Source organism: Alosa alosa, chromosome 4 (assembly GCF_017589495.1).
Source record: "Alosa alosa isolate M-15738 ecotype Scorff River chromosome 4, AALO_Geno_1.1, whole genome shotgun sequence".
Lineage (NCBI taxonomy): Eukaryota > Metazoa > Chordata > Actinopteri > Clupeiformes > Clupeidae > Alosa > Alosa alosa.
Window position 1 is genome coordinate 12,858,782 of NC_063192.1, and position 14,278 is coordinate 12,873,059.

General features: G+C 42.9%; 1 protein-coding gene across 5 annotated transcripts in view; it reads right to left on the minus strand.

Moving 5' to 3' along the window:
- nav1a (neuron navigator 1a) overlaps nt 1–14,278 on the minus strand; it is a 106,198-nt gene that overhangs the window by 78,941 nt on the left and 12,979 nt on the right. For 4 of the 5 annotated variants that reach the window (XM_048242004.1, XM_048242008.1, XM_048242006.1 and 1 more), the window contains exons 3-4: nt 9,701–10,663; nt 8,774–8,862 (exon numbers count right to left, since the gene is read on the minus strand). In XM_048242004.1, the coding sequence (XP_048097961.1) occupies nt 8,774–8,862; nt 9,701–10,641 (1,030 nt within the window). In that variant the 5' untranslated portion in view covers nt 10,642–10,663. Of the gene's footprint in view, nt 1–8,773; nt 8,863–9,700; nt 10,664–14,053; nt 14,148–14,278 lie in introns of those variants that run through there. The other variant, XM_048242005.1, reaches the window with a different exon arrangement.

Below are 14,278 nucleotides of genomic sequence, written 5' to 3' on the forward strand. Positions count from 1 at the left end.
TGAGGTCAGTCGCTTCAGTCGAGTTTACTGATCATTAACAAGGTATTTGCTCCCTGTCTAAACTGTATGCCCATTGTTGCATGGTTAATGGTAGAAGGAAACCATTTAACAAAGTCCTTTCAGCCAGGAGTATAAATGAGGGCTTCCTAAGAATAGTTACTCATTGATAACTTGCATGCAAGGATAGTATAGGAAGGAATTTGGCAATACACAGATAAAAGAGTCATTTTGTGGGTGTTGTTGGTGATGGAATGCCATATAAGCCTTGTGTTTTTTGATGTAGGTAATCATCATGACAAATCTCATCAAGCTTGATGTTATGACAGCTAATTCACATGATGTGCCTTTGGCTGAAGTGGTATCTAATGATACAAAAGCTGTTGGAACAAAACACCGATATAATTGGTCAGTATCTGTCAAGATGACAACTCAGAGGATAAGACAACTGCGATGATATGTTTCTGACATGGTTAAGCCAGTCTTATCAGAGTGGGTTCAAACAAAGTATCTAAATCTTACTTTTGGTTTCTGCTCTGGGTTTGTCAGGTCTTGCACTGCTTTAAAAACCTCACTGATGTATAATCCAATAATCCACTCTGAGGGAGCAGAGACAGAAAAGCGAGCAAACAACTCAGGCCTGGGCTTCAAGTCCTAACTTTTACATTTGTATGTTGCTGCCTCGTCTAGTCTTTTCCCAGAATTTAGAAGTTGAAGCGGTGCAGCACAGATCTCACTCGACGTGTTAGTTCTTAGTTCTTAATTCCAAGTTCTATGCCTCCCAACGGAGATATTAATGCTTCACAGCACATAAACCGCTGCAAGGATACCATACAAGGCTGTTTTTGTTTCGGGGTGGGGGGTGGGGGGGAGTCTGAGGCGTAAACAGTTGCTTATTTGTTCACACGCTCCTCGTCGCCGTGGCTCCAGCTACCTAAGGTCGGGAGCAAGACTGACCACAGGTTGCCGGCGTGCGTAACACTGCTGACTTTCACTGGGCACTGACGTTGACTCATCAGTAAATCACCCGGGAAACCGAATGCATGAACAGGCCAAATGACTAAATGACCCCAAAAATGATTACGTGCTTACGCAAAACATAGTCAACGGAGCGATTGACAATAAGAGTGCTTGACCTATGAATCACAGTGAGAAATATATTCACTGTGAAAAAAACAAACATATACATCATACAGCTCATATGCATTTCTTAACCGTATCATCGCTGGTTCCTGGTAATTAAGCTATACTCACAAATCTGCTCACACTTTAAACCCACACAGGCACAGGTCAAGTCAATAGTACACGGAAATACAGAGCATGTGAGTGCAGCAGAGGTATGCTTACAAGATATGTTACATAGTGATATGCATATACATATACATACACATATATATATATGTCTAAACAGAGGGTGTTATCAAGGCAATGCATTCTGTGCACTTCAAATGAACACTTAGTAGAATGTGCAATTTAGTAAAACATACACTCTACCATAGCATTGTATATTCCCTTGAGGAAATATGCTGTTTTTGAAGGGAAAATCATATGTAATATGTATGACTACAAAACATCAAAGAATCTATACTCCTTCTTTGCTTGAAATAACAACCGCCCTGCCCCCGGCCCCTGTCTAGAAGTCAGTTTGATGCCCCACCCAAGCATGACTCAAAAGAGGCTCAAAAAAGGACAAAAAGCCCCCCCCCCCCAAAAAAAAGAAGAAAAACGGAAGCTGTGACTACAAAAGGATATCCTTTCTCTTGTTATAAGTCTACAACCAGCTCAGTGCAGCTTTTTGCAGTCAACCATGAATCAGTTTCCCCAAACAGGAATAATAATATAGACCATGAGAAAGGATATCCTGTTGATTCCACAGATGATCCAGCAGAATCAGACTTGGCCTGATTCACCACTGATGAAGGGTGAGCCATATCAGGTCAGACGGTTCAAACAATTCAAACCAACTGACCACTGACTCATCTAGCTATTCACCTAAAATAGGTCCTGTACAGGATACCTTCATGCCTTTTTTAATGTGATTCAAATCTCTTCACCTCACAAGAGGGGAATACAAATTAGCTAACAGCTATTACTTTTTATTTAGCCCTACTTACCATTCAAATGAAAGGCTTTATTCTTCACAAATAAAGGTGGATGAATGACTGCATTTATAAAATGTGTCATGTGATTAAACTCATTTTATGCCTTTCAAAATGAACTGGCTTCTTTTTCTTGCCTAGTATTTGGTCCAGCCTTTTGATTTCAAACCACAATTACGTAGGTGGATGTTTCTGATAATAAACAGTATACTTAAAAATAAAACACTCTGCCACACAATCAAGAATGGATTGAAACACATTCTTCTCATACACAGCCATTTATCTGTAAGATTGCAGAGAATTTTAAATAAAAGAGTGCACTGTTTTCTTCTATACTTCAATAGGACTAGTCAGTAAGGTATTATCTAGCTGTTTTTTAGCACATATTTGGCTTAGCTGGTTATGTCAAAGAATCTTAACTTGGTTCTTTACTACCTATCCCTGAGCTGCCTCTGTTCACATTCTTGGGCATCACCTATGTATTTTGTTACAATAAGACAGCAGTACACCGGTCATTCACAGCAAGAAGATTACAGCAATTTTAGGCTCACTGGTATGTTAGGCAGTTAGACTGAGGGCCAGATGTACTAACGCTTTTGTGCCCACTTCAGGCGTATTTGTTTCGCAATGTGCGTGTAAAATCATTGCGAGGTACAAACAGGCCGCAATGATGTAAAAGCGCAAACTGCCTGTCGCCGGAGCTGAAAGTGGCAGATTGCGTTTGTCATGTCATGCATTTGCATTCATGGGAGGATCCAGGGGAAAGTGGGAGTTTAGCGTAAAAACATGGGAGGGGAAAAGTAAAGAGCGCCTAGTTATGTATTCCGCGGTATGTTCAAAGACTCCTGAAAGCGCAAATCTATTTTGCGCCTAAATACTTCCGCCCTGTAAAAGCAGGTGTTAATCCAAATTGCAGTTCAATGCGTCAATAATAGAACCTTTCAAAGACAACAGAATCGCTATTTAGAGCACCAGTTTTTGTGAAAGTATTTGTACTACCAACTACCAACCTCAACTTTCGTTGGCCTTTCGAATGTCTTACTTTCACTTTCACGTCATTCACTTAAACTTTCCTACTTGCTAGATTTGACCAATCTTCCATAGCCTACGTGCACAAGTTTGAGTAGAACTACTGATCTTCATTATCTCCCTGCTTGTTTACATCTTATCATGTATGGTATTATTTCATGATCGCTAAACGTTTGATTCTTTTTAAAGGTCATCAGTTAACTTCATTCAACTGTGCTTGTATGTAGGCTCTGCCATTCAGTTGTGGACGTTCGTAAATTGCGTTTATGGGTGGAGAAAGGCAGAGAAAGGCGCAGTTTACACTAAGGATTGAACGATTGATAAATACGACGGAAACTTGGGTCTGACAGCGTTCGCAATCTGCGGTGTATGTGTACGTACATCTGGCCCTCTTAGGATTTACTGTTTTCATTTAATCACTGTTTTGCTTGTCTTTCGCATGACATCCCTACGCCAAGCACTGTGACAGAAGGTCATGCCTTTTGCCCTGTAATTACCTGGGGGTCAGGGCTATAGAAGGGCATGACTGAGAGATGAAGATGTTCCTTTTCAATGCTTGGATGTGCACTGTGGAATGCACCACAAACACACACACACACACAAACACACACACACACACAGAGAGAGAGAGAGAGACAGAGACAGACAAACAAAGAGTGAGGATGCAAGAGAGAGAGGGAGAGAAAGAGAGAGAAGCTCAAAAGGCAATGGCACCAACATAATAGAGAAAGATTAACAGAAAAATAGAAAAATGTGTGTGTGTGTGTGTGTGTGTGTGTGTGTGTGTGTGTGTGTGTGTGTTTGTGCATGTATATAATAAAGGGAGAGAAGTGGGTCATTAATTCCGAGAGATGCGGTGTACTCTTCCCCAAGCTGGGCTCCTCATCCTCCTCCGCCTGGCTGTGACAACGAGAGCATAGGGGCAGCCCACCACCCACTGAGAGGTTACACACATGACTGGGCCCATCTCTCTGTTCCCCTGGTTTCTTGGGGGCCTTCCCACAGGCCAATTAACTTTCACTGACTGCAATGAGGAAGTGCGCGACCGCAGGAGACCAGCCGTAATTACACCAATGGCCTTTATAGATGCTGAAGGTGAACATGTTGCTAGATGAGGCATTTTGTATGTGTCTGCATTTTGTATAGTGTGTTGTATTACTGTGTATGGTCTATATTGCATATTGTATATTGTCTACAGTTAGGAACAAAATTATTCATATGTTCATATCTTGATTTAATGTTTTTCTCTTGACCAATAGGTTTGTTCTGACTGAGACACATGGCTAAAGGTTGTAAGATAAGACGGTAAGACAAGTAGGTATCATAAGAACCTTTTTGAGAGCTAGCTGTGAATGCAAATAAAGATGTTTCCATTGATTATTTAAAAAGGGTACCGGTATGCATAATTTTGGACATGGCATTTTTCATAAAAATGTTAAAAAAGATTAAAAAACATTTTTTGAATTCCATGTTTCTACCACATTGTCTTACAACCTTTAGCCCTGTGGCAGTGTAATTTTCAGTCAGAACAAACATATTGGTCAAGAGAAAATCTGAAAACATTAAAACATTAAATCAATATTTGCCAGGGGTATGAATCATTTTGTTCCTATTGTCTGCAAGTGACAGCCTCATCCAAAACCAAACTCCTTGTGTGTACTAACTTCCTCGACCAAATAATCAAATGATTGAAAATCTGAATCTGATTGTGACTGTGGTTATGGTTGTGATTCTGAAATCAGAAACTAATGCTGCACGCTGTGGAATCATGTGGGAATACACTGTTGGAGTGATATTACATTACAGAATTGTGTAAAAAATCGGTGTCCAGATTGTTTGTTATAAAAGGATATTGATTTTGATCAAACTTAGAAAGACACTCAAAAAGAGGCTCACAAAATAGTGTGGTTTTAAACGGGTGGAGAAGGAATGCAGTCACAACAACAGACTGAGCAAAACAAGACTGATTCCCTGATGTCTGGGAATTTTCTGGACAGATGCATTCGCTGAAAGTTCCCATTGGCTTGGCATCTCGTGCACTGGAAGCACGACAACATCCTCTTTACAGGCCTAGCAAGAACAGAATTACAGTCCTACATAGGCTTTACACATTTGTCTGCCAAATGAAGCTTTATGGTATTTACAATTGTGCAAATCAACAGCTAGCTTGCGGGTCTGACATGCCTTAGTTCCATATGTTCAAATGCCAAAAGTGTGTGTATGTGTGTGTGTGTGTGGTATGTGTGCATGTGTGTGTGTGCCTGTGTGTGTGTGTGTGTGTGTGTGTGTGTGCCTGTGTGTGTGTGTGTGTGTGTGTGTGTGTGTGTGTGTGTGTGTACATTTGTGTGGGTCTGTGTGCATATGTGTGAGTGTGTCTGTATGTGTGTGTGTGACTATGTTTGTGTGTGAGAGAGAGTGTGTGTGTCTGTGTGGGTGATCCTCACAGGGGTATCCTTGGTGATTCATGGTGAAATCACATAGAGCAAACTTCCAGGAACTTTTATTATTTATCTCTGATTTGCCTCAGGGGTGCCAGTGTTTCACAAGAAAGACTGAGAAAATGGCAGATGTTTTGAAATTATGGAGAATACATCCAAGTCTGAAAATACTTAATGATAAACAGCAGCTATCTTTACAACAATCCCTTTGAAATTGTTAGAAAGTATCCCATGAACTCCCATCATGCATTGCAGCACATTTAATGTCTACCAAAGGCTCAAATTCACAGATAAAACCATCCTTTAGAAAAGAGAGAATCTCTCCCTTATTTGTAAAGGTTTTTAGTTAACAAGATTAATTCATGTGCACAACAGGTACAGGGATTTGGAGGATAAATCCTATTGTTCTGCTTCAGCTGTTTTGAGGTCTGACTTTAAATGAGTTTTCTTGACTTTTCAACAAAAGACAGCTTACCAGTGTTGTATTTAGCTTCCTTTGATCTCTATAGGTCAAGTGGCACAAAACTGAAGAACTTCTGTTGTCTAATACTTAAAGTCCAGTGTCCATTGTATTTTTATTAAGTAATACAGCATTTTTGGTGGGATCAATTAAAGAGAATCAGTGTAGACTGACTGTGACTGACTGGGGGTCAATGTGGCATTGGGTGCAGAGAGAACAACTGTGGAATGCTGGAGTGAGACTCAGGGGTTCTAGTCCATTTCCCTTTAAATGCTGTCTGCAGAACATGAAGTCATTAATCAATGCATCCACAGCCCTGCACTGAGAGACCCTCTAAAGTGGGCCCTTGAGTCGCACCAGCAGGGAGAGAGAGAGAGAATGTGTGTGTGTGTGTGTGTGTGTGTGTGTGTGTGTGTGTGTGTGTGTGTGTGTGTGTGTGTGTAAGACCCACCCCTGTGACAGACGAAAGACGATCTGCAGATCAAATCACACATCTCTTGTTGGCCCGCATCTGTCTATGGCTCTCAAATGCCCTGAATGCTCTGAATTTGGCGACCCAGACATATGCTCTCATTCCTCTGGGGAGAGAGGGAGCGCTGGGGAGGTCAGCATAGTCCAAAACGACTTGTCTAATTGAAAGCGCAATCAGGAGCTCTTCATGCCAAGTTTAAACTCCGCAGTTGGCACTGTGGGGTTTTTGTTAGTTATTAAGAATGCCCACCTTGATGGCTGGGCGCTGGCGTAGGCTTGGCAGTATATTAAAGAACACATTTATACTGACCGGTGGAGCGGCTCACCAACAGAGACGCAAGTTAGTCTGAGGTTACCTCAAGTTATCCACCCAGTCAGGAAAAGGTTCTTTTATACATTTTTGATTTACTGTACTTTTATAGCCACAGACATACATCTGAATGCAATACTATGTGATCACATCCATAGCTGATCAGAGTGTTGAATATAAATGGTTAAACAACATAGATCTAGATTGTTCTGGGCTTGCATTGATAAGGGTTAATGTCCACAAAATTCAACAGAACACCGTAAATGATTGTATTTGTTAAACAGTTTGGAATATGCATGAAATTGTACTGGATGACAAACATTTATATTACGCAAGGGAGTTGGTGGGAATTCAGTGGGTGTTTTTTATTGCACTAGAGGTAACAAGATCTAAATGTGATCGTCTGTTTCAAAAGAACTGTCTGATTTTTGGTTCCCCTTTCCTCTCAACTCAAAAAAGTTACAACATCAGCCTTCACACCCTGGGTGAGAGTTTTCAGTGGAAACACTTAGAAAGGAACCAGGGATCTCACACCGTACGATGCCGATTTCCAGACTGTCTGACTTCAGGCCAGAATGCAAAGCTGTGTGGATCTGTGATATATCTTCGAACCCAACTGTGAAAGTGTAACCTCACATTCCAATCTCAAGCACTGAAAAACAATGAGTTCTGCACTCAGTATGATTGCTTCTGACGTCAGTTTGACAAAACATGCAAGCCGGCGAAAAAATCCCCAAGACGCACCCTGCAATCTTCCAGGCAACAGGGATACAGTATGTGACATTCAGTCCTTCACATCTTAGTCAGGAGCAGACCACATGGCTGCAAAAGGGCCAGCCCATGGGGGGAGTGCTAAAAAACCAGTAAACCACTGTATTCTTGATATTTACTGTTTGTTTTGTAAACAAGCTATATTTACTTTTGGATTTAAATATTTGTACATTTTGTCCACTACATGTAAAGGCAGCACTGTGTGGAGGATGGGTTGTATACAAGTAACAAAATATGGCTAATATGGATCAAAAATCACAAGTGACAAATAAAACAGTTAAAATAATGTTTGCATGAGGAGTGTTTTATCTAAGTGCTATATAAACGAGGACATCTAGCTTTGTAGGTCAGGAAGATACTCAAAACATCCAAAACTATACGATTTGAATATTCCTAATCTACTTTTAATGTTGTTGTTTTTTTCTTCTGATGGCTTGATCAACATGAGTACATAAAAAGATAAAAAATAAATAAATAAAGTTTAAGGGAATTGCAGGCCCATTTAAAATCTAAAACAGAGTTTCTGTTTAAAATCTAAAACTGCCCTAACCCTTTTCAAGCACCCCAAAAAGCCTGCCTCTTCTACAACGAGCCTTCTTCAAAGAGACTGATATACTCTGGAGTTTGTGGCCTGTGTAGTTTTACTCGCAAAACACATCAAAGAGGAAATTCATGGCGAGATAACTTCTTAAGTCCTGCGCTGGTGGCTGTCTAACGTCACGTCTGTGTCCGTCTTAAGAGCCCACACCACAGCCTCACCACAGGGGTCAGGCCGGGTTCTGTTGGCCAAGCATCGGTTGGGTTTTGGCCTGATTGCTCCATTGTGACGGCATCATTCTCCTTCGGCTGAAGGACAGGGCCGGGGAGGAGAAGCAACTCCTTTTCATCTCTGCCTATCTGTCCAAGGCTAAGCAGCAGCAGCAGCGCCGCAGGCAGTGCAGGAGCAGAAACAGGACAAATTGGAAGTGGGCTGACGCTCATCTGTGCTGTCCATGTCTCGTGTTCAATCGAGACTCTTATAAAGAAATGCTGTCACCTCAGTCTCCATCCCAGGCAGTCAAACACGTTTCTGGTATGTGTTTTGGACTATGATCAAAAGTGAAACTGTCTTATGAATTGAGGACAGGCCTGGCAGTGAAGCACTGAACCCGTACTTGAACACACTAATATGTGGGACAAATAAGACAGCTTGACTTACCGGTTGACAGGTCCTCACAGCAAACTTCAATCGAGTCTGAGGAGTCACTGAAATCCTCCAAAGATGAGATTTCCTCCTGAATCTGCAGCCTGGGTCAAAAAGGACACAGGGTATGAGGTCATCATATTGGCAACTGTCTAAGTAGGGACACTATTTGTCTTATACTGTTGAACTATCTAAAAATGGCAATTAGCAGATATGGCATAAAAATAAAACATCTTCAATGTGGCATTTGGGCATAGACATTTCCACACCATTCGTCTTTTGGACATCATCTGACAATAAATGTCTGATTTGCTTGAGCACTCTCAAATTGGCACGGCGAGGCGAGGTCCTTCTCAAAAAGCCCTGGCCTGACGTACCCACTGCCCACAGGCCCATGCTGCCCAGTCATCAGAGCATGTAATCTGGCCGGCTCTGGGCAAGAGGAAGCTTTTATTCCTCCCGCCCGCCCAGCCGCCTACTCCGAGACCCCGCCAGCCATGGTGAGTGGTGCTACTTTAAAAACCAGTGCTCAAATTGGCCCGCATGACTGATCCAATGTTTGAGGGATACAGAGCAGAAAGAGACAAGGCCGCGAGAGGACGCACAATGAACAATACAGCCGAGGCGCGAATCCAGGCAAACATAATAGAAAAAATTAGGACCACCTTTCAAAAATAAGTGGGCTAATTTTATGACAGGGGAATAATGGTATCCTGGCAAAGAGGAAATAAACGTGTTTTTCTCTGGATAATTTGGGGGTAATTTAGTTTACAGGCAACGTATGAATACAAATGCTTTTGTACCAGAAGAAGCTGTGATAATTCCTACATTTGTTCCCCTTCTTTCTGAAAACAAACTTAAAAAGCAGTCTACAGTGATAATTTTGTTAAATGCAGAGGAAAGGCTCACCAGAGGACAGTGGGAAAGTTCACAAGCACTTACCTGTATCTGAATGGAGGGACAGTGGCCATATTTACTCTTGCATTCTGCTTTCCTCTCAGGAGGTCAACACTGCGGGGATCCTCCTGGAGAGGGGTGGACAGGGCCGGGGTGTGGATCTCCAGGACCGGGGTCTCCGTGACTGGGGTCTCAAGTATGGGGCCGGCGGGGCTCAGGTCCTCTGGAGTGTACATCTCCTCGTCCGAGAAGCTGCTGGAAGCACTCTGCCTCAGACGCATTCTCTTCTTCTTCGAACCAGAATGTTCTTCCACCTCAGGGGAGACTGAGCACAGGGCGGCGGTGGGGGCAGCGGCGGTGGAGGAAGCATCCGGAGCGTGCCGGAGGTTGTCATTGTTCGATCTGTAAGATGGAAAAGTCATGTCGCTGCCGTTTGATGTCGAGCCGTTGTTGCCCTCGTCAAGGACGCAGGGAAGGTCACAGGAGTTCAGGTTGGGGATATTGTCTGTCTTCATGGACTGAGGTCTCAGGTTGCCGCAGAGGAAGTTCTGGTTGTCGTTTGACCTCGAGTACTGGAGGTTGTCCGCTCCTCTGCACATGTCCAGGGTGTCTTTAGAGCGTGGTGCTTCCTTTCGGCGCACTTGGGGACTGCTGAACGCTGAGCGTACCCCCTGGGGCTTGACCTGCGCCTTGGAGGACACCCGGGGAGCAGGCAAGCCCCTCCTGAGCAGCAGATGCTGGTTCCTCAAGGTTGTGTCCCTCAAGAGGTCCTTCGAGGAGGAGCTGCTACTGCTGCTGCTGCTGCTGGAGGAGCTGGTGGTTGTGGTGGCACGAGCGTTGGCAGGGATTTGGGTGCTGGGTCGAGGCAGGCCCCTGATAGGGTTCTTGGGCTCAGGCTTCGGTGAGGGGAGCTTGCTACGGGGGAGAGGGATACCAGAACCAGCCTGGGCCCTCGGCATCGTCTTCATATTGACCCCTCCACTCATGGTCAACTCAGCCGCGCCTCCTCTGGAAAAAGAAGAACTGTGAAAATGATATCGGACAAATAATGCATCTCACATAGTCCACGATTCTAGTAATTTATCCAACATGATTACAATGATTACAATAGTTTTTAAGTTTCCCACAATACCATCAATGCACTATTTCAAATTCTTATGGAACAAATAAATAATGGGCAGGCTTTTGTGTGTCTGGATTGTTTCTATAATGTAGACAGTGGAGTTTAAGCAACATGTAACAGGATGATCAGATTAACTTATTGCAAGCTGCAACACATAAGGCCATACCATTTTTTGTGATTGTCATATTATATTTTTAAATGTCACTTATCAACAATAAGCAGTAACTCCATCTGAATTTATTGGTCTGAACTACACCTTGAAATAATCAACTGGACATGACAAAGGCCAACTGGTAAAGTGTTCTAACAGCCTCAAAAAGTTTATTTTCCTTGAAGAATATTATTTATTATTTTTTTATTATCCAGCACATATGGACCTGAATACAGAGGGGAAATATCGTTTTCACATCGTCTCCACATTGATTTTGGCAGTGCATGAAAACCACAGCATTGAATTCAATCTGCAAGAGGGAGAGAGGAGTTAAATAATGTTTATGTTTTTACCAGGCCTTCGGAAATCAAGAGCTAAGAAGAGTAACCTTGTAGTGAAGACTCTTCACTGAAGCGGCTCTCAGCGAGCTATTAGCTCACCATCTGTCCAGATTGGGACTGAAATAAAGGCAGGGGGTGCTTGGACAAATCTGGGAAAATCCTCCCAAAATACCCTTAAGGCTTTAAGATGAAATCAAGCCAAGGACATAAATGAGAAGTAAGCATTCTTCTGGCAGTGACGGACAGTGCAGAAATACATTGTTGAAGTTTTAAGGAACAGACAGTTTGTGTTCCATGGGCCTGCAGCGATTACATGGCCCTTGTGTGGTAAAGGAGACTGAGCTACTGTGTGATGCCTGATAAAGTGCAAAACATCGAGGCAGTAATCAAAGGACTTTTTCACTGTTATTTTAAGCTACAGCAACTCAGTAGTTATGACATACAGTACATCATGGGTTCAATTCCCACAAAACACAAAGTACTACAAACATGGCATGCATGATCGACCCAAGAAACATAACTGCGTAAATGCTGATCCGTTCCCATTTCTGAGGGTTTCAGCTTTTGGTCGTCACGACGACGGCTCAACTTCTTTCAAACTTCACGGTGAACCGCATCTCATTTGTCCAGGTCTTCGGTCACGAGCCAGCGGCATGTTGCCCTTGAGTGCAAAGGAATGCCAGCTGCCGACCGCAAACTCAATCTCGGGACGTTAAACTGACGCAGTAATGACAGACACTGGCCTGCTTGCAGGGCTGCCATAGCCGTGTTGTGTCATAAATATACTGTTTGCTTCTCAGCAGGAGACCTGTTAGGCCTTGCCAGCTCTATCTGTGCGAAGCAGCAGTCCTCTAGTTCACTCTTCTCTGCTCCGCCCTCCGTGTTCACCCTTCCCTCCAAAGAGCCTTTCAGTGGAGACATGCTGCCTCGCCACTCTCTCTGCCGCAGGGAGAAAACATAAGCCAGATCTGTGTACAAATACTCCCATGGCAACTTTGTCTCCCACCAGTCCATACACAATGCAGGTCCACAAACACTCAAACACAACACTGCGTCTCTCTCTCTCACACACACACACACACACACACACAGTTTTTCCAAGTGTACTCCATCAGCACTGAGTTTAGCAGTCTTGTGCCAGCTATGTCAATGCCAGTCATCAGAAAACAAACGAAGGCTCTACGCTCGATCTGGACATTGATTAGGGCATTGTCAGTGTTTCCAAAGTGCGGCCCAATGGACGACGCAGGCCAGTTTGCTGCCAGTGTTGCTGGGTTTTGCTGGGAGACCCCACGCATGCTGAACCATAAGCTGAACCAGGACATCTGCTGCCTGGCAGCGCAACCTCTAAACAAGCCACAGGCAGTGAAAAACAACGAAGGGGGAAGAAAACAATAGTTCCACTTTCTGGAGAAGTTTATTTGTATTCTACATTGTTAGGGGAAAGAAAAGAAGGCTTAATGCAATGTTTGCCATGTGACTGCTATGTACCTGGAATACTAAAATGGCCTGAGAGAAACCCAAAAAAGGACAATAAGAGACACACAAGAGACTTACTTTTATACATGATTGACCTTGTCCTTTACACATCAAAGTAAAATGTGGTGGGGAAATTAGTGAAAGTACGCAGAGGGACATATTTTACTGCGACACTTTGAGAGAGATCACACAGAAGTCTACACATGACCGCTTTAGTCCTATCTGGCTAATGTGCCAGAATGCTCCATGGCGACGGTTGACCACACAACATCCTGTCTCACAATCACATGCCTTTGATTTACTGTCCTGCACTCTTAGCTGCCCTGGGAAAACAAGATGGCACCCAGGGACAACACTATGGAGCACACAAATGTTTACAGAGGGAATTAAGAAACAATCAAAAATCACTCTCGCTTTTTGTACTCTAAATAGAGCTGCAGCAATCAAATTCACATTTACTGGACAAAAAAAAACAGTAATGCAGTGCAATTTTGAGAACCTGTTTACTTTTCAGACCCCATGACAACTGGCAACTGTCAACTGTTTACCATATGAGAATTTTGAATGCAAATTCCAAAACCGCACAATATAACGCACTAACTTGCCATGCACAATGGGGTATTCATTGCATCCTGTGCAAAAATTGAGCCCAGAACATAAGATAAATTGAGTCGTGATGAATGAGGAGCCTAACTTATTTTGAGCAGTCCTCCAAATTCCCATGTAATGCAATTGGCCTTCTAGGAGCTGTAAACATGCAAGGCCATTCTCCCACTCTGTCTAACTCTGAGTCACTGAAATCGCTGACGCAAAAAAAGAAGATTCACCATGACAGAAAATGTATCACACTATACGCTGACATTTGAGCACACAGACAACTAAAACAAATTACAGACACATAGTACCATGATTACTAATCATCAAGTACATTTTGAATCTTTATCGACTGTCTAGACACTAGTGCAATGTATATAGTTTGTTTACATAGAAGTCAAATATGCTGCAGCAACACTCAAATAGCAGGGCATGTGGAAAGGTCAAAAGATGAATGGAAACACTATCCTTGGGCCAGGAAGAAACCAGTTAAAGTACATTTGTTACAGAAACGTATCCACTACAAAAGAAAACAGAGATAGCGGAACTTACACAATATCTTACACTGGAATATACACCACTCACATTTCAGCCATACCACAGATATGAAAGGTAGTCATTTCTGTATTTATGTAGAAAAGATTTCATAGACAAAATTAGACTGACAAGAGCACAAAACAGACACAAAATACACATACACTCATCCTCACCGGCAGTCTGGTGCTGTCCTTCCCAGCAGCAACAGAGTAGTGACTATCTGCAGGGCAGTGCATGTGCATCAGAGTTTGTGCTGTGTGCTAAGTATTTGTGCTAAGTGTGTGTGTGTATATACGTTTCCTCTCTACCAGTGGCAGTTGGAGGTATTCTATAATGCAATATTACAGTCGTAAACTCAGTAAGTCATCACATTACCTCCAGGGGTTGTGTCTTGAGTG